The sequence below is a fragment of the Labeo rohita genome, chromosome 17 (genome assembly GCF_022985175.1).
Source record: "Labeo rohita strain BAU-BD-2019 chromosome 17, IGBB_LRoh.1.0, whole genome shotgun sequence".
Lineage (NCBI taxonomy): Eukaryota > Metazoa > Chordata > Actinopteri > Cypriniformes > Cyprinidae > Labeo > Labeo rohita.
The window spans coordinates 29,380,316-29,401,261 of record NC_066885.1 but is presented as its reverse complement, the minus strand read 5'-3'; the positions used below and the strand labels follow the sequence as shown (position 1 = coordinate 29,401,261).

Here is a 20,946-nt window from a genome sequence, read left to right as displayed (position 1 = left end):
AAATAATAATGTCAGCAGTAATAAGTTCTTTTCAGTTCTTTTAAGGGAAATTCAATACATTCTTTGTGATATATCCTTTTTAATATTACGTTGTGTATACTTATCAAATGGATTTGCTCCTCGTTCTTTTTCGTAATGTCTGGTTTGTTATTTCTAAATTAATTGAACCCAAACCAGTATCATCTGAGTTAATGGTATTTTGTGACCCCGTTACAAAGGCAGCTTCCTGTATTATCTCTGGGAAAAAGTCAACTGTGTCAGGGATGTGAGCATTAGCTCTTGCAATATATGCCTCTCGAGTAAGTTGTTCTTTCTTTTTACAGAGAGCCATGTACCATTTAGGTGCAAAGTGACAGAAAATAACTCCATAACATGACACCAAAACGGCAGCTGCTTGAATAGAATAGCGCTCATTGACCTTAGCAATGTATACAGGGGTGAAACAGACCCACACAAAAAGGTAAATTAGCATGCTTAGGATGATGTGTCCAGTCTCATTGAAAGCCTGAGGTACCTTTCTCCCTTTAAAGGCCATTAAAAAGCAGACAAATGCTAGCAGTGCAATATAGCAAAGCATGATGCCAAATCCAACGCCAGAACCTTCATTGCACTGAACAGTAATCATCATGCTTTGGTCAGACTGAAATGTCTCCACAGCTGGAGAATCAAATATCAACCAGAAGACGCAGATGAGGACTTGAATGAGAGTACCACAAGCTATGATGACAGGGGGCTTGTAAAACCTTTTAACACGCTCACACTGATACGGTAAATGAAAGCATGCAAAGGTGCGCAGAGCTTTAACTAAAATACATGAGACTGTCAGTGAGAACCCTAAAGCATACAAGACCTGTCGACTCCTGCAAATGTGAACATTGGGTTTGCCAATGAACAATATGACACTAGTATAGCTGAGTGTTAACCCTGCCATGATTAGAAAACATAGGTTTCCCCCTGCCTGTTTCATGACTGGTTTTCCATAAAAGACCAAGAAGATAATCAGGGTGAAGAGCAACAACAGATAACCTAATACAGTAAATGTAAGTAGAACTATAGCATGGGACCCATCCCATTTCCAGTAGTCTTCTTCCTTTGGCTTACAGGAAGTCCATCCTTTCAAAGACCAGGTACCATTTTCACAAGGGAGGCAATTTGGTAAGTCTACGAGAAAGACAAAGTTGATTTTATAATATTTTCAATCAAGAAGGTTTCAAGTGTCAACTCTCAAGTTTCAGATTTCAACTCTCTATTGACATCTGTGGTTCATTTTAATACATTTTTACATCAGTTGTGTACACACTGGCTCAAATTCTAATCTCTAGTGAGCAATAAAACAAGAAGTCATTCATAAAAACTCTTTTAACAATACCATCAACTTACAGTTGATTACTTACTTGTTTCATTAGAGTAAGTACCCTCTAAACACTGTATGCAATTATGGCAGCATGATGTTTTGAGGAGTTTCTTAGCTGTACCAGGTAGGCAAATAGCAGAGCACATGGAAACAGGAACCTAGAATAAGATGCAAGGAAGTGTGGTTAATATGTTGTCCTTAAATGCAATACATAATAATACCCTGTTGAAAAGACCAGCATTGATGGGTTCATGTTGATATGACACCTTTGGCTAACCAAAAAGGCCATGCTGGATGAAATGTGTCATGGATCAATATGGAAATCTGTGCTGGTACTTTCAGTAGGGTGTGCATCTTTTTATAATGTTTTATGGTTCCATATATAACTGATGGGTTTAATAATTACTTAAAATTAGTTAGTCTCACCGTATTGTTTGGATTACTCCATGTTATGGGTGCCTTAATATAAACTTCTTTTGTTGACAGTTTGTAATTTCCAACAACAACAAAGTGTCTCTGGCCACTTGCTTCTTGTGGTTGCCAGTTCATTAAATCATATCCGTTCATGAAATTTCCAGATGCATTAAAATAGAATGTTTGATTGTCCATAGTAAAATTTATATTTTTCAGTTCCTTTAGCAGCTTTCCAAAATAAAAAAACATATAAAATAAGTTCCAACTTTTGCAATAATGTACATGGACATTATATTAAGACCACTTGGTTCCTTTGGATGTTATAAAGGTATTTCCAAAATTGGATGTAAACATTTTACCTACCTTCCATGGAGGAAAGTCCCGTTCTCCAGGGCAATCAGTTTCATTGCAGTTTAGAAGAACTTTCAAAGCATGAGCAATGGACCATACAGCTAACTTTTCGCCATAGGTTATGCTGATGTCGACAGCTTCTGTTAGAAAACCTGTGTCTTTCCCTAACTGCTGATACTCTTCAAGAAAGAGGTTTACAGAGCCTGGAGCAAGAGTCAGCTGCTGCAAAAACTCCTTAAAACCAAGATTGGGACCAGTGATGAAAGTGAATCCAAATATGTCACCTACTTGGTTGATCCCCTCCATTTGAGATATATTTCGTGACATTGACCAAGCATCACTTGCAATCCAAGTACGCGAGATGTTCTGCCGAATCATCTCCTTGAACAGTTTAGAGACCAGCTCTTCCTTTAAGATAAGTAATACAACTTTTGCTTCGGATAAGCGGATTGTTTCTGCCACCTCTTGGATCCTTTTGTCAATTTCATTGTGAGCTAGGTTATGAGGCAGTACTTCTTTAAATGCATGACAGATATCTGCACCTTCTGAATCAGCTAAGAAGCTTTGTAAGGCATTTTTCCCATAGTCATCATCCCCATAGACCACCCCAACCCAGTCCCATTGAAAGTGTTTCATGAAATTAGCCACAGCTTTGGTTTGGTGAACATCACTGGGAATGGTGCGCAGGAATGCTGGGTATCGTATCCTGTCACTAAGTGTTTGTGCAGATGATGTTGTGCTTATCTGTTTTAAAAGGGACAGACTTGTATTTGACTCACTGAATCAAAATCAAATCAAATTGTGATTTATCTAAAAACTCACCTTAAGTGAACATTATAATGTTACTGACCTGTGGGACCATGTATAGACTCAGAAGCCGGGCCACCACCAGAGAGTCTTCTGAAAAACGTGCTCCAATGATTGCTTTTACATTAGGCCTTTCAAGAACCTCACACTGGACAGGCAGTGTGCCATTCACCGCGAGAAGCTGCTCGATGTTCTGAACGGCCTTTGACGCATCAGAGCAAGTGTCGCAGATGTAGTAGCCCAGTCGCACACCCGGGAGGAAGCTGGAGTTATTGATCGTTTCAATAGTATGCACAACAGCTAGAGTCCTTACAAGTGAAAGGAAATTTAATCTACAAAGAAATGAGGGATCTCGTGATTAGAAATGAAAACCAAAGCATATTCAATTTTCTAATCTAAGAAATCGATTCTTACTACTTCTCTGTATACATATATTACATTTGACACAGTTTTGTAGTTTTTTATTGACATTTCAAATTTGATTTGATTCTATTGTAATTCACTAGTTCTCAGTAAAAAAAATGTGCTTATTCTAGTTTTTCTATTAAATTAAAATATTCTAGTCACAATATCAACAGTAATATATCTATGTGCACACACAAACACACATAATAAGAAAATAAATAAAGTGTCATTTATTGTCACAAATGTATTGTGTTCTTCTTTCCCAAAAAAATAATTTATTAATAAGCATTAATTATTAATTTTATAATATCATTTTATTTATATTATAGTATTATTATTTACATACATCAAGTGGCATCTGGTGTACTGTACAGTATTATCACAAAAATAACAACTGTGCAGAAATGTACAGATATTTAGTTATCCCATTCCAACAAATAAAATGTGCATTTAAATGAAAAAAAAAATAATAATAATAATACTCAGAGCCTTCTAGGTTGCATGGTAACACACACAAGCACAAATTACTGTACATGCTGTACAAACAAAGAAGCATATAACAAAATACTCACTCTGTGCAGTTGTATTTTTCTGGACGTTCTCTGATAGATAGTGTCTGTACTTTGGAATGGCAGGAACTGAGCACCCCTATCCGTATATCCCCATCTGCCCAGGCCTCACATATGCCTGGTGAGTATTCACATGCAGACCCAGAACCAGCCAAAATAGGAATGCCTATTAAGAGCCAGCAAAAGTCTTGTAGAAACATGACAGACAATCTGACTAAGCACAGCTTTAACACTAGAGATCTGTTCACCTTGATAACAAGGGTAAAATGCATAAGAAATCTGACAGTTGTTCTGGTTTAAGTAAGTGAAGCATGTAAGTGGGCTGGCCCATTCTGAACTAACACACAAACAATTGTGTTGCTGGATCGACTCCAAGTCAGACAAACTTACCTTAAATTGTCATCATTCCCCCACAGACTGGTTCTATATATTCCTAATAACTCACATTACATTCCACTGAGAGCTGAAATTTGAACCAGTTTTAATTCACTCAGCAGAATGTGGAAATTCCACATGTGTGTTTGTGTACTGAGAATGTGTGTATGTATGTGTATAAGCTGATGTTGCTATAGTATTCTTGTGTGAACAAAATATAAAGTGCCTACATTAATTATAAAATTGTAGTTTTTTTTTTTTTTTTAAACTCTGTCACGATTTGCTGGCCAGCACTCTCAAAGATGAAGCAGATTAAATAAACAGACTTATCGTATCAAAGGATAGATACAAACCAAACAATATATTAACCAAAACAGTCCAAAATTAACTCAGACTTAGAAGTATATGTACAAGGTACCAACAAAGGAAACAAGAGACACAGGTGAAATAAATCAATAATGAGGGGAACCAGATCAGTAACTATAGTAACTAATGAGAAGCAGAAACATGGGGAACAAAGGAAACTAGGTCAAACTAAACACAGGAACAAGGAATCAGCTAAATTAAATATAAAATATTTAAATATTTTATTAAAAAATATAAATAAATTATTGGAAGTTTTCATCATTCGATTTGTAAATTTCCATCAGTTGAAATGTATTTTTCTATTATTAATTGGTCTAATGTGAATAATGGTGTGGCTAATTAACAAATATTTTCAGTCTGTCATCAAAGGCTGAAAATACTTAGTGGACAGCAGTAATGTAATGAAATTAGGTGAAATGCAAGTAAACTACAATATAATAAGTTTATTACAAAATATTTAATATACAAATCATGCTGGTGAGAATAGAGACTGAGTTCATTACTTCATAAAATGCCATTTATTTATTTATTTATTTATTTGGCCAGGCAGGTGGGGCTTTTTGTGTTAAGAATGGTTGACCTAGCTTTAGGATTGCAGTTAGTGTAGTACATTACCAGCATGTTTTATGTACAGTTGAGGTCAAAAGTTTGTTCCCGATCCCTTCAGATTCTGCAAAATGTTAATTATTTTACCAGAATAAGAGGGATCATACAATGTTTATTTAGTTCCCTACCAAAAGCTACACTCAATGCTGCGTATCAATACGCTAAAGAGAACATTCTTTGTTCGACCGGTTGTGAAGACTGTGTGTCAAACACGCCAAGAATTGGCTTAAATAACCTCGGTAGGTGACGTATTTGATTACGTGCACCTGCGGGTTATAAATAGATGTGAATCGAACACATCTGCAGGTTTCTTTGTCTTCAAGTTTTGTGTGTGTGTGCTTGTAGTGAGCTGGTTGCTGCGCTGCAGTATCTTTTCAAAAAAAAAAAAAAAAAAAAAGAAAAAAAGAAAGAGTAAAAAAAAAAAAATTAATCCGTGCCTCCGTCTGTAAGGCTCATCTGGGAGGATGATCCGCATGGCTTTTGCTTTGAGTGTTAGGGGGAAGAACACGCTGCCCTCGGGCTCGAGGGAGAGTGCGAGAACTGTGATCTTTTACCGATCAAAGTGTTTCGTGTGCGGCTCGCTTTTTTCAAAGACGAGCGAGCGGCTGCTCCCTCGCTGCCGTCCTGGGGGTCGTGTGTTGATCTGGCTGAGGCGCGTGAGACGGGCACGCCCCTTTCTCTTGCGATCTCGCCGGATCGGGAGGTCCTAGCGTCCGTTTCTGAAGCGCGCCCCCGGCGCTTCTTCAGAACGGGCGGAGAACACTTCATCTCTTGCTTCTGCAGAGATTGACCTCGAAAGCGCCACCTCTGAGTGCTCCTCTCGCGATGATAAAGCGTATGACGAGTTACTCGAGGTGGTAACTTGAGCAGTTGATTGGCTTAAGCTAGACTGGCCGCAGGAGCAAGAGACCCTCAAACGCTCGAAGCTGGATGACAGATTTCTGTCAGGTGGCCGGGGGGGGGGACCTCAGCGACGGGACCTCTCCCCTTCTTTGGCAATCTCCATGACGAGCTGGCTCGTTCATGGAGTAAGCCCTACTCGTCCCGTGTCTTTGTGCCCTCAACATCGATTTATTCGACCATCGTGGATTCACAGGCACGGGGCTACATATTGATGCCCCAGGTAGAAAAGACGCTCGCGGGCTATCTCTCCGCTCTTATTGATAGTGCCCCGTTGGCCGACCAGAGTATTTAATCAGATCTACTATCCCTCCTCGACGACTCGCCGTGGGTGATTCCGGTCAGGAGAGATCTCCTATCTGAGGCACAGGGGACAATATTTCATCCCCGGCCCGAGCTCTGGAACCTTCATGTCTGGCCCCTGAGGGGGACCAACTAAGAGATGCTGAGCTTCCAGACGATGTTGTAGAGACTATTCTGAGTGCTAGGGCTCCCTCCACTAGAAGAAGTTATGCCCTCAAATGGCGTGTCTTTGAAAGTTGGTGTGTGACACCATGCAGACCCAGTTCACTGCCAAGTTGTTTCAGTGCTGAAGTTCCTGCAAGAGAAATTGTCCTCAGGAACATCTCCTGGTACTCTCAGAGTCTATGGGGCCGCCATTTCGGCTTGCCACACTCTGATTGACGGGGTCTCTGTGGGGGAGCACCCACTAGTCGTTCGCTTCATTCGTGGAGCCAGGCGGTTAAGGCCGCCCACCAGAGCAACAGTCTCTTCGTGGGACTTAGCGATAGTGCTCGAGGGTCTGGCTGGGACCCCATTTGAACCACTAGAGTCAGCACATGACCGGTTTCTGACTCTAAAGGTGTTTTTTCTTATAACTATTACTTCTCTCAAGTGAATCAGGGATTTGCAGGCTCTGGCAACCTCTCCATCCTGCTTAGATGTTGCCCCTGGACTTGTGAAAGCCATTTTGCACCCTCGCCCTAATTATCTTCCAAAGGTTCCATTCTCGACCATAAATCCGGTCGTTCTTGAAGCCTTCTGCCCTCCGCCGTTCAGTTCACCGGAGCAGGAAAGGCTACACTTACTGTGTCCGGTACGTGCTTTTCAGATTTATGTCCACCGCACAAGCCAGTGGCGTAAGTCAGAGCAACTTTTAATATGCTATGGGGGCCACAACCGGGGGGGCGGCCGCCACTAAACGGACTATGTCCCATTGGGTGAGGGATGCTATTGCCCTAGCTTATGAGGCGCGCGGCCAAGCTTCGCCTCTAGAGCTTAGGGCCCATTCAACCAGGGGGGTTGCATCCTCCACGGCTATAGCAAGAGGTGCCCCCCCTGCAACAAGTGTGTGATGCGGCAGGCTGGTCCTCACCGCACACGTTTATCAGATTCTGCAGTTTGGATGTCCATGCTACTCCGGGCTCGCACGTCCTTGAGTCAACATCCCAGAGTCATGTCTGAGACCTATTCAGTGTTTGTGCGCACACACTACACAACCTTGACGGGTCCAGACACTTCCAGTGCGGCGACACTGGTATTCTCGTTCCCATTAGCGTATTGATACGCAGCATCGAGTGTAGCTTTTGGTAGGGAACGTCTTGGGTTACTTGACTGTAACCCTGTTCCCTTAAAAAGCGGGAACGAGATGCTGTGCCTCAATGCCGCACTGCAGACATGCCTGGACGTCCTTTCAGACAAAGGCATAACCTGCAGGTGTGTTCGATTCACATTTATTTATAACCTGCAGGTGCACATAATCAAATACATCACCTACCGAGGTTATTTAAGCCAATTCTTGACGTGTTTGACACACAATTTTCACAATCGGTCGAACAAAGAATGTTCTCATTAGCATATTGATACGCAGCGTCTCGTTCCCGCTTTTTAAGGGAACAGGGTTACAGTCAAGTAACCCGATTTCACATTTTCATATTTCACAAAGATGTTTACATAGTCTACAAGAGAAAATAATAGCCGATTTTTAAAAAATGACATTCAAAAGTTTACACCCCCTTGATTCTTAATACTGTGTCCTACCTGAATGATCTACAGTTGTGTTTGAACCCTTTCCAACAATGACCATACGATTTTGAGGTCCATCTTTTCATACCGAGGGACACATATGCAACTATTACAGGAAGTTCAAATGCTCACTGATGCTCCAGAAGGAAAAACGATGAAACAACAAACAAACAAAACAAAACAAAACGTTACCTTTTATGTGAAACATCTTTTTCAGGTCAGTACTAAATAAACAATAAAATCCATTTTGTACTTTGGTAAAATAATTAACATGTTACATATTCTGAAAGGGGGATATAAACTTTTGACCTCAACTGTATGTATGTATGTATGTATTTGTTTGTTAAAATAAAAATGTTTATGCTATATCATAGACCCTTGAAATTGATGATGGAAAAAAAAGATTTATTATCAGTCTGATATACAGGTACTACTTTCCTAAGTACTGTACCTGCATTGCTGATTTATTAAAATATTATGTGATGGAAATTTGTATTGTTTTTACTAAATAGCTGTCATCAAAACCAAGTACTCTTAGCTTCTTACAAAAGCAACTAAAGGATTCTATTTGAAGCATTACAGTGCTTTTGTCATTAATCATTTTTTAATGATTTTACTAAATATGTGTCATCAAAGCCTCCCAAGTATTACTTTTTTTTTCATCAATAACATATTAAAATTAATAATAAAAAAAAGTATTGGCTTCCTACAAAAGCAACTAAAGAATGTATTAATTCAAATGTGTGCATATTCATGATGTAGTCAAATATTTACTTAGTCTGGACAGAAGTGGTTGAACTGGTGTAACTGGTAAATTAGGCTGGGAGTTTTCAGTCTTGCCTTGAACTATCAAGTTATGCATTCTGTGTGAGGTTTATGGTTCAGAGGTTTTTAGCAAAAACAAGTTTGTATATATGTCTCACCATCTTTTAGGGAATTACCCAGTGGTACATTTGTAACGCATCAAATATCACTGATCAAGAGAATGAGTGACGTCTTCTGACATTTGCATGGCACGTGTGTTTGTTCAAGTCCCAAAAGGAAATTCCTAGTGTTTCTGGCTTTGTCTATCTAGATGTGGTACTGTATACATACAATATTAAATTTCAAATTATTTTCATGTAATGCCTGATAGATCTAATGATTCTTTGTAGCAACCTGTGTGTGTTCCTTCAAGAGAGCAACTATACCTTCATTTTTTTTTTTTTTTTCTTTCTTTTATATTCATTCATAATCATTTAATCATTTTATTATTCAATTTAATCATAATCATTTATGGTGATACTTTAAACCATTTATGCACTAATTTCATTGACTTCTTCATTGATAAAGTCACACGTTATAATTAAAATTTTATATTATTTATTTGCTGTTTAGTTTGTGTGGTTTCAAGGTAAAGTTGGGACCGAGATGGGTCTTGCACATGTTGCCCAGTTGGGTCCCAACAAGTGGCAAGTGCAAACCCATATGGAATCCATGTGGGCAATTAAAAAAGGGTCATTATGGAACCCACAGACAATCCCACATAGAGCCCAGTTTTCAGCCCATTTAAAACCCACATGGTCCCCACAATCAAATGTTAGCTGGGTTAAAGCTGAGACAGAGATGGGTCTTGTGCATGTTGCCCAGTTGGGTCCCACCTTGTGACAAGTGCAATCCTATATGAAATCCATATGGGCAGTTAACATGGGGCCATTATGGAACCTGCAGAAAATCTAATATGGGGCCCATTTTTCAGCCCAGTTCATACCCATATGGGCCCACATACAAATGTTGGCTGGGTTCATGAGTACGAGATAAGAGAATGTCTCCATTTCAAGGTTTTAACATCACAGGACGATGTTGTGAAGCTGTAATTTTCCATTGCTATTGCTTGTGGTATAACACTTGTTGGATTTGAGCTGGTCAGGTGAAGTCTTGCACAGTTCCATTGCCAGGCAGTTATGCAGCATGTCAGGTTACTCTCAGTGGAACATTTATACAACTTAAAGAGAATGAGAGTGTAATGTGCAATGAGAGACGAGAGGCGAGCGGATCCATGTGCAAGCCTTTATTTAATGGACGAGACAGATACATAGTCGAACAGGCAGGGTCAAACAGGAGCAAACAGGTGAAACGCAGGCAGTCATAGAGAATAATCCAATAACAATAGATAGTCCGAAAAGGCAGGCGGCGAACAGTCGAAAAACGGGGGAGCCAGGCGAGGGAATGAAAAAACACAAGGAACTAGGAACTAGGAACAAGGAACAAGGAAACTAGGAAACGCTAACAATGGAAATACGACAATAACAATCTGTGACTTGCAAGGGGAAAGTCCGGGGCTTTTATAGTGTGCCTGATTGGCTACAGGAGGCAACGCAATGGGCGCGATGGGTGATGGGAGTAGTAGTCCGGGGTGCAACGCAACAGTCTGAGTGTAGTGACAGGGTGAGAGCGACCTCTGGCGGTGAGCGGACCGCAAGACACCGACCAGATTCGTGACATAGCCCCCCCCAAGGAGCGGCTTCCAGACGCTCGAAGGGAACAACAGTCCAGGGGAGCGGTGGGGCAGGAGCGAGACAGGACGAGGACCGGGTCCATGTGGAGCAGGAGATGCAGGAGCCCTCCAGGGCGGAGCCGGAGGCAGAGCAGGAGGCGCAGGAGCCCTCCAGGGCGGAACAGGAGGCAGAGCAGAAGGCGCCGGGGCCCTCCAGGGCAGAGCAGGGACCTGCGTCATGGGCTGGGACCTGGGGAGAGCAGGCATAGAGGAGACAAACAGAAGAGCAGGAGGGGCAGGAGCCCTCCAGGGCAGAGCAGGAGGCACCGGGACCTTCCAGGACGGAACCGGAGGCAGAGCAGGAGGCGCCGAGGCCCTCCAGGGTGGAACAGGAGGCGCCAGGGCCCTCCAGGGCTGAGCAGGAACCCGCATAATGGACTGGGACCTGGGGAGAACAGGGACAGAGGAGGCAGACAGAATAAGGGGAGAAGCAGAGAGACCAAAGGATAACGCCGCCTCCCTAGGAGGATCTACAGCCGAAGCTGACACCTCAGGAGGCATTGGCGTGGCTTCTCCGACAGGGAAGGCCTCTGGAGCTGACTCGTGGTCAGACGGGGCCTCTGGAGCAGACTGGAGACCAGACGGGACCTCTGGAGCAGACTTGAGACCAGACGGGACCTCTGGAGCAGACTTGAGATCAGATGGGACCTCTGGAGCAGACTTGAGATCAGATGGGACCTCTGGAGCAGACTTGAGACCAGATGGGACTTCTGGAGCAGACTTGAGATCAGACGGGACCTCTGGAGCAGACTTGAGATCAGACGGGACCTCTGGAGCAGACTTGAGACCAGACGTGATCTCATGGGCGGCCTTGTGACCAGACGTGACCTCCGGGGCGGACTTGTGAACAGACGTGACCTCCGGGGCAGACTTGAGAACAGACGTGACCTTTGGAGTGTAGTGTGTGGCCCACATACTGAGAATAGTGATCGCCATCACACTGGCAGACATGATGTGACAAAGCTCTGGGCGGTCAGACGAGACGTGACCTGACTCTGGGCGGTCAGGCGGGACGTGACTTGACTCTGGGCGGTCAGGCGGGATGTGACATGACTCTGGGCCGTCAGGCGGGACGTGACTTGACTCTGGGCGGTCAGACGAGACATGGTGAGGTTCTGGACAGATAGACGAGATATGACAGGGCTCTGAAAGGTCAGACGAGGCGTGAATTGGCTCTGGAACAGCAGCAATAACTTCATTTGGCTCATGAAGATCAGCTGTGGTTTGACTTGGTTCGTGGAGATTGGCTGTGACTTGACTTGATTCGTGAAGCTCAGTAGTGAACTGACTTAACTCTTGGAGATCAGCAGTGACTTGACTTGGCTCGTGAAGATCAGTAGTGACCTGATTTGACTCATGGAGATCAGCGGTGACTTGAACTGGCTTGTGAAGATCAATGACTTTACTTGACTCAGGAACCACGGCTGTGACTTTGCTTGACTCAGGAACCACGGCCTTGACGTTGCTTGACACAGGAACCACCGCCTTGACGTTGCTTGACGCAGGAACGACCGCCTTGACGTTGCTTGATGCAGGAACGACCGCCTTGACGTTGCTTGACGCAGGAACGACCGCCTTGACGTTGTTGGACTTGGAAGCTTGACTGGACTTGGAAGCTTGACTGGACTTGGAGGCTTGACTGGACCTGGAAGCTTGACTGGACTTGGAAGCTTGACTGGACTTGGAAGCTACAGCTTTGGCTTGACTTGACTCTGGAACAATAGTCGTAGCTTGACCTGGCTCAGGAGACACGGCTGTAACTTGACTTGACCTAGTATGAACAGCTGCTGTAATGTGACTTGACTCGTGGAGAACGGGTGTGACTTGGCTTGACTCGTGGGGAACAGCGGTGACTTGGCTTGACTCGTGGGGGACAGCTGTGACCTGGCTTGACTCGTGGGGCACAGCTGTGACCTGGCTTGACTCGTGGAGAACGGCAGCTGTGTCTTGACTTGACTCTGTGTCTTGACTTGACTCTGTGTCTTGACTTGACTCAGGGGTAGCCACCGTGACATGAAGGAGCGCCACTTTAGCTGCCCATACCGTCATTAGGGGTGTGTCCAGCACGTGGGCCATCATGACCACAAGTGGCGTCCGGGTGCTGACCACAGGTTCTGGAATGGCAGCCATATTGTGGAGTGGCTTGGAGACGGCGGCCATCTTGTGCAGTGGCTCTGGCGTGACAGCAATCTTGTGCAGTGGCTCTGGCGTGGCAGCCATCTTGTGCAGTGGCTCAGGAAAGATGGCTGTAACTTGACTTGAGACAGGGGCGACAGCTGTAATTTGACTTGACACAGGAACAATAGCCGTAGCTTGACTTGACTTGGAAACTTGACTTAACTCAGGAAATACAGCTGCAACTTGACTTGACTTGGAGACTTGACTTGACTCAGGAAACACAGTAGCAACTTGCCTTGACTCGAAAATTTGACTTGACTCGGAAACTTGACTTGACTCGGAAACTTGACTTGACTCAGGAAACACAGCTGCAACTTGATTTGACTTGGAAACTTGACTTGACTCTGGTATGGCAGCTGTGACGCGATGGAGCTCTGTTTTCGCCGCAATCTTGTGAACGGGCACCGCAGTCACCGCCAGGGTATGAACGTGCTCCGGCGCGGCCGCCATTTTGTGAACGGGCACCGCTGTCGCCGCCATTGCTCGAACGTGCTCCGACATGGCCACCATTTCACGAGCGTTCCAGGTGGCTAGCGTGTTCGTGGCATCGTGCTCCGGCATGACCGCCAATCTGCGAGTGGGGTGCGCGGCCGTCATTACCGCGTTGTCGCGTTCGTCCGCGACACCCACAGTACACGTTGAGCCCACAGTGAGAAATGCATAGTCCAAAAAATTGACTAGAGATGAACGCGGACCCTCACGTCTCAGCTATGAACGGAGGGGCTGGTTCACGCCGTCACAGAATATTTCAATCTTTATACGGTCCGGGAGGGTGGAATAATTTGAGATGGAGAGAAACTCACGGGTGTATTGTTCCAGTGTCCGTGGTCCCTGTTTTATCCGGCAAAGAATTCTGTCCGTGTCCATATCAAAAGAATGTCCGGGGTGAAAGCTGCTGGATCCTATTGTGACGGATTGTTCTGTAACGTGCAATGAGAGACGAGAGGCGAGCGAGTGATCAGACGATGAAGACTGCCAATCACTAGCACTTTACTAACAATCATTCAACAAGCAGTGTCAGGAGAGCACACCCCAATCATCAGGAAAACCTTCTGGAGGATGCAGCCTGTCAGAAAACTGAATTCCAGATAGCACTTACATATCTCCCCATGACATAACATCTGCTGGAATGTTTACAATCGTTGCACTTAGATGTTTACACTTGTCTCTGCGTTTTAAGAGCTGAATGACAGTAAAAGCTACAAAGTGAACCTCTACGTTTTGCTAATGCGCATAATAGCCACAGCCACAGGTGACATATTTTATGTCAAATTTAAATGTAGACTTCTCTGGCTTTCACTGGAATGCCAAAGTTTTTTTTTTTTTTTTTTCCTCTCCATTAAATTATTCTATGAAAATGCGTATTATATCAGTGAATTAAGACAGTAAGTTAAATTACATTAGAATCTTGCCATTAGTGCCTAAAATACATTTAAGGAAACGTGTCTCTAACTGACAAATATCTGAAACAAAAGAAGAAAAGTAAGTACTTAGAAATATAAATGTTGTCTATAAATAAGACAAGTAAATCCGGATACACAAAATACAAGAGCAATCTTATACTATAGAACAATGTTCAAAATGAGAGAATCAAGTAGATAAGTAAAAAACAAATAATAAAAACAAAACAAAACATAGAAACAACTAAACAATAGTTAACATTTTCTTCCTTTTTCCTTAGGATATGTTCAAAGGTTGCATCGAGGGAGCTATATCAGGGAAAAAAACAACAACAACAAAAAAACAAAAAAACAAAACAAAAAAAAAAAAACAATTCTCCATGAAATCTATATGTCATTCTTTTTGTTATTAATTTACATTAGAGATTTTTTCAAAATGTCCATTTCTGATAGTGTAAATACATTACACGTTGGTATGCATTTTGCAAATTTCTGTTAATGAATACATTATATTTACCTTGCAAAATGTAAGTTAACAACATACTTAATCATTTTACTTTTGTGTGAATAAGTACAAATAACATCTTTTACAGAAAGCATATAATTAACATTTCTTTGCAGAAATAGAAAGGCACTAACATCAGACCAAAATCTAAGAGACAATTTACAATTATAAAACAAATGACACAGGTCTTCTCATGTGTATTACAGAAACTAAATTTCTGTATTGTCAACGTCCATGAATTTAAAAAGAGCTACTTTACATGGGTAACTTGTGTGAAGTATTTTGAAATGCACCTCTTTAACTTTATTCAAAATACAAAATGTATAAGGATTTGACCAAGTCGTTTTCCAATTAATATTAGAAATTTTTGCATTCCAAAAGGATTTTCCTCTAGGTGAGTTTTTATGTTTTGATTGCAAAATTTGTCTGATATTTTTATTAGTACACGAGGAAGAAAATATTTCAATACCATCAACTTTTAATTCTGGAAATATCCTTTCATTACTTCCATAAGAGAGGTGATTATTTATTAGTTGTATCAAGTCATTTGGAATAGCTTTAACCACTAGTTTAAATTATTTAAAGGGAATGGTAAAATTGTAAACTTGCATAAAGTGTTCATAAGACAAAATGTTTCCACTCTCATAGAACATATCCATAACAAAATAAATATTTCTTTCAAACCACCTATGCAAAAATAACGATTTATTCCTAGAAATAATGAGACAATTGTTCCATAAAAGCATTTAAGCCAATAATACTTGAAGAGGATTATTAATCTTCCCATGCGCTGAGTGACGTGTGTATTACGTCATGATGTCGGAAGTGAGTCAAGTCGAAGGCGCTGAAACCAGAAGATAAAATGAAAACATGAAAACGAAGCTGTCGATCGTACCGGAGAAACTGCGGTTTTCTATTTCATAAAGGGACAGGTATTTGGTCGCTGTTGTCAGCACATTTCGACTGTCTAATATCTGTGTTTGATGTGTATTTAATGCAATCGATGTGTGAAATGATGTATGGCCCTTCAACAAGCAAGCTGTTGCAGTAACGTTATTTGCATAACACTAGTGAATATTCCGTTTAGTAAACGAACATAATCGTGTCGGGCAAATGCATTAAATTACGTCTCTGTGATAATAACAGTCTAAACTGGACAGGATTCAGGCTGGTGCTCTGCTGTTCCACTGCATATGAGCATTTGTGTGTTATGTAATAAGGTATTACTTGAAAGGTGTTTTACATTTACAAAGGTCAGCCGGAAACATAAGCATAAGTTCTAGAAATAATCACATTTACTTTTTTAAAAAAAAACGTACAAAAGTACTATGTAAGTAGTAACTTAGTTACATGGTAAAGTGATGTAGAAAGTGAAGAAAAGAAAGATGCTCTACTTATTACTGAATATCGAGGACTATTATGTCGTTATCATGGCATATGTCCAAAACCGCATGAAGAGCAGGTAGTTTAGCTGCTTAGTGACTGTGTCATGAAGCAATAGTTATTTTTAACAGTTTGCCTATTGAAGCCCATGCAAGTCATACCTATTTATATCTTATCATTTGTGTTAGTTTCACACCACAAGACTTATGATGATTTCAGCTGCTGACTTATAAAGAACATTTCTAGAATGTTATATTTTACATTCGGGGACCATTCCATGTTTCCTTGGGAATCAGCCTTTGTGTTCTTTTTATAGACTTTTTATTGTTTTGGTGGAGTAGTTATAGAGTTGGTAATAGAGTGGCCCAGCTGAGCTGACTAACAAAGCAACAAAGGCACTAGTCACAACAAACTGTTTCAGTGTGAATCTCTTATGTAATATGTAACTCAGATCCTGTCTTTGTGAAGCAGTCTGTTTTTGTACATCAGTATTGTCATGTCTGGACTTTTGCTACTCTTTTAACTGCCTGGTCACTATTATGTTGCTGTCTTTGTTATTAAAACCTGATCAGTTAGTAGAGTATTTACTCATTCTGGGGTGTTTTTGCTGTGCAGGCACTATGAGTATGGTTTGTATATAACAAACATAATTCCATAATGCCATAATGCAAAATATTCTTAGTTGTTAATGTTTATCATGCAAAGGTAATGATGGCATTATGGTTCAGATGAAGAGATGAGCTGTTATTTCTGTAGTGATAATAACTACATTAAAGCCATTGTGAAGTTCACACACACTCTCAATGTAAGCGATAGATAGATAAATAAATGAGAAAATCAAGTGAACTTAGATCGTGTTTGTGTGTTCAGAATGCATGATGTCTCCCAAAGGTTTTTTTTTATTGTTTTATTTATTTTTTATATATTTAAAAGTGTTCTGTTTTCAATTGTGTATTGCAAATTATTATTCAGGCAAACTGCTTTCTCACAACATCCTCATTTTCTCTTTTTGCAATATATTGTTGCATAATACAAGTGACACATTTTTCTATTTAGGACCTTTAGGGGTAATTTATTCAGACAATTCTGTCATTTACTTATCCTCATTCCAAACCTGAATAACTTCCTTTTTTCTGTGGAAAGTCTGCAATGTTGATGCTTTATTTTAAAATTGACGTAAGATTTCAGTGAACCAGCCATTTTGTACTAGTACTGTTCCACCTCAGACCTGCAAAGCTTATTCAAATCACTCAGTCACATGGGTGTAACTATGTTTTTAAGTGTGCTCTTAGGCTGTAAGTTCACATTGACTTGTGTTTGTTGCTTTTGAAAGTCATAATATACCCCATATTTTTATTAGTATAAATATACATTAGTAACTGACTGTTGGAGTTTATTAATCAGTAATAAACCAGTTGACCATTCTTTTCTGTTTCGTAGATAATCTAAAAACATTTGTCTCACACAAAGAGTAACACTACCCTTCAAGGAGGGTGTGTTTCTTGAATAGCCCCATGGAAAACGGCCAGTGACAGCAGGGTTTAACCAGAGTGTGCAGAGATACAGAACGTGAGAAGTTGAACTTCACTAAGGTCTGTTTTAGGTCATTAGTAATACCAATATACCAAAATACCAAAATGGCAGTTAGTGAGCAAATGCAAAACAGACAGTCAGACTACCAAAATGGTGAGTGTTGTTTGTTGCTTTTTCTTTGTGTTTCCTTTATTGTGGGAGCAGAATAAGCGATGTTTTATTACACTCAAAGCAGTGTGAGTGTGATATTTTAAGCAGCTTTGTAATTCCATGTGCTGTGGCCCAGAATGATGCCGTGGCTAATGATGTCTATAAATTGAGATTGCGAGCTCAGCAGCTGATGACTTTATTAATAACTAGGCCTGTCAATTTTCATTCTGATGGAAATAATTACATATGCTTATTAATCAAATTGATCTCAGTTAATTACTTGTATCAACATTTGCCCCCCACACAAAAAAAAAAAAAAATCACCCTAATGAAGATAATGTTGGACATCACATAAGTGCGGATGGACAAGTAATACCCCATTCACACTGACAGCGATTTTAGAGGATCACAATAACAAAACCCCAAACTGAAAACTTTTAACTCATTAACTCAAATCATTTACTCACTCTCATGCTGTTGGAACCTAAATGACTTCATTTATTTTCACCATGTCATATATTAGGATGGTGATTTGATGCATTTGCCATCTCATACATTACCATTCACCATTTGCAGTCGTTATTCTATTTCAGATTAATGCTGTTTTTTAATTGTATTCATCGAAGAATACTGACAAAAATGTACAGTTGAGGTCAAAAGTTTATGTTAATCATTTTACCAAAATAAGAGGGATCATACAAAATGCATATTATTTTTTTTCTTTAGAATTACCTGAAAAAGATATTTCACATAAAAGGCGTTTACATATAGTAAACACTGTTCTTCGGAAAAATCCTTCAGGTCCCACAAATTCTTTTTTTTTTTCTTCAGCATTTTTGCTGAAAAACACAATGCATTAAAGGGTGAAAACTTTTTGAAATTAAAGATCAGGGTAATTTTAACTTATTTTGTCTTCTGGAAAACATGTAAGTATCTTTTGTAGCTTCTGAAGGGCCGTATTAAATGGGAAGGGGAAAAAAAAGTTATTTAGTAAAAATAAGAAAAATGTACACATCTTCATTCTGTTCAAAAGTTTACACACCTGACTCTTAATGCACTTTTTTCCTTCTGGAGCATCAGTGAACCTTCTGTAATAGTTGATGGATCTCAAAATCATACAGTTATTGAGTTTCAAATACACAAAAATGCTGAAAAACCAAAGAATTTGTGGGACCTGAAGGGTTTTTTTGAATAACAGCAGGCAGTTTAACTGTCCGAGACAAACAAGTGACTTGTGAACTATCACAAAACAAAGCAAAACAAAAAAACACAGCTGTGGATAATTCAGGTAACAACACAGTATTAAGAAATTAAGTGTATTTAAATATGTAATTACATATTTAAATACAAAAATAATGTATTTTTGAAAGGGGTCATTTTAATAAATTCAACTATTATTTTCTCTTGTGGACTATATGTAAACATATTTTATGTGAAATATCTTATTCAGGTCAGTACTAAATAAAAAAAAAAAAATAAATAAATAAAAAAAAACATGCATTTTGTATGATGCCTATTATTTTGGTAAAATAATTAATATTTTGCAGATTCTGCAAGGTGTAAACTTTTGACCTCAACTGTATCAGTTTCTACAAAAATATTAAGCAGCACAACTTTTACCTGAGCATCAAATCAAAATTATTTCTGAAGACAGAGACTAAATTACAGAATAAGTTACAATATTATACACATATAGATGAATCAAAAACAGTTATTTTAAATAATATTTGATGATATTACTGTTTTACTTTTTGATCAATCAAATAAATGCAGGTGAACTGACTTTCAATAAAAATCTCCTTGGGAACAGTCAAATAAAAGTAATTGCAAATAGCTTGTTTAGTATGTTTTCCTGCTTTTGTTGTAAATATTTTTGTGTTTAGGTTGTGAGGGGGAAATGACCAAGGAGGATGTGCTGAGGGAGTCTTCAGAAGGAGACTCGGTCCTGGGACGAAACAGCCTTATTTCCCGTAACTCTGAGCGACCAGTGATTCATCAGGTGGCATCAGCGCCCATGCCTTCAGACTGCGGTGAGCGTGTGGGTCTGTGCACGTGCATCGCTCATCAAAATGTCCTTTCGCTTTCAGTGAAACATGAAAGCCCCTATGAAAATGTTCTCATGCGTGCTTTTAAGTAGGTCACACCAAAAATGCTGAAACTCTGGTTATTTATCTCATCAAATTCTGCCTGCGGCTGTACAGCGACGGATTTATTTTTTCCAGTCAGGAGGCTGCCTGGCCAATAAACAAACAACTTATTTAGCTGTTTTCTGAAGTGTAACTTTATTTATGAAGTAAAGTTTAGACCCTAAATTGTGGACCTTGCTTAAGCTGCTGTAAAAGTGAAGTATTGACAAGGTCACAGAAATTCTTTTCCAATTTTCTGCCTGTCAGCACTGATACATCATTCTCTCTCTGTACTCGCTTCTCATTCAGTCTCACACTTCACTTTAATTCACTTCAAACTGAGCTGTTTAACTGAATTTGAGTGATCAGGCTCTGGCTCAGCATGGATAAATAAGAATGAATAAATGAATGGTTTTTAAATAATAATTTATATTGACTTAAGCAGATTTTTAGTTTCTGAGGTTGGTTTAAAGATCTAACAGATTTGTATGTTCTGTTTTGCAGAGTTCTCTTTCTTTGACCCAAATGACCCTCTGTGTCGGGAGGTTCTGTTGGATCCACGGACCACTGTTCCAGAGCTCTTTGCTGTTCTCAGACAGTGGGTTCCCCAAGTCCAGCGGAATATTAGTGTCATTGGCAATGAGGTCAGAGTTATTCTCAATCTCGTGGTCTTTAAAGATAATATGAAAAGTAATGATGTATGTTTGAATGGAACCAAATATACATTTACTTTGTAAACTAATTTGCTATTATCAGCTGCCATGTAATAAAAGGATGACCAATGTCTTATAATAAAAAAAAAAAAAAAAAACATTTCCGTTACTTAAAATGAAATAAACATGAACTAAAACAAACACACACAACACACACACACACACACACACACTAATTCACTAATTCATTTCAGCTAGTTGCTAACATTTCTTTTCATTCTGTATGAGGTTCTGAGGGAGGCCTTTTACC

General features: G+C 40.2%; 3 protein-coding genes across 4 annotated transcripts in view; 1 reads left to right on the top strand and 2 right to left on the bottom strand.

The window, feature by feature from the left end:
• Positions 1–102: 102 nt before the first annotated feature.
• LOC127180173 (G-protein coupled receptor family C group 6 member A-like) lies at positions 103–1,531 on the bottom strand. The gene is made up of 2 exons (XM_051134143.1): positions 1,395–1,531; positions 103–1,161 (listed from the first exon to the last, which is right to left on the bottom strand). The coding sequence occupies exons 1-2, from the start codon at positions 1,498–1,500 to the stop codon at positions 104–106; spliced, it is 1,164 nt and encodes a 387-aa protein (XP_050990100.1). The 5' UTR covers positions 1,501–1,531; the 3' UTR covers position 103.
• A 225-nt stretch (positions 1,532–1,756) lies between these two features.
• On the bottom strand, positions 1,757–4,100 carry LOC127179675 (G-protein coupled receptor family C group 6 member A-like). The gene is made up of 4 exons (XM_051133347.1): positions 3,904–4,100; positions 2,970–3,258; positions 2,132–2,863; positions 1,757–1,996 (listed from the first exon to the last, which is right to left on the bottom strand). The coding sequence occupies exons 1-4, from the start codon at positions 4,098–4,100 to the stop codon at positions 1,757–1,759; spliced, it is 1,458 nt and encodes a 485-aa protein (XP_050989304.1).
• An 11,494-nt stretch (positions 4,101–15,594) lies between these two features.
• zgc:103755 (uncharacterized protein LOC449988 homolog) overlaps positions 15,595–20,946 on the top strand; it is a 51,243-nt gene continuing 45,891 nt past the window's right edge. For both annotated transcript variants that reach the window (XM_051134142.1, XM_051134141.1), the window contains exons 1-3: positions 15,595–15,723; positions 19,741–19,887; positions 20,488–20,627. In XM_051134142.1, coding sequence (XP_050990099.1) covers positions 19,755–19,887; positions 20,488–20,627 — 273 coding nt within the window. In that variant the 5' untranslated portion in view covers positions 15,595–15,723; positions 19,741–19,754. The remainder of the gene's footprint in view (positions 15,724–19,740; positions 19,888–20,487; positions 20,628–20,946) is intronic.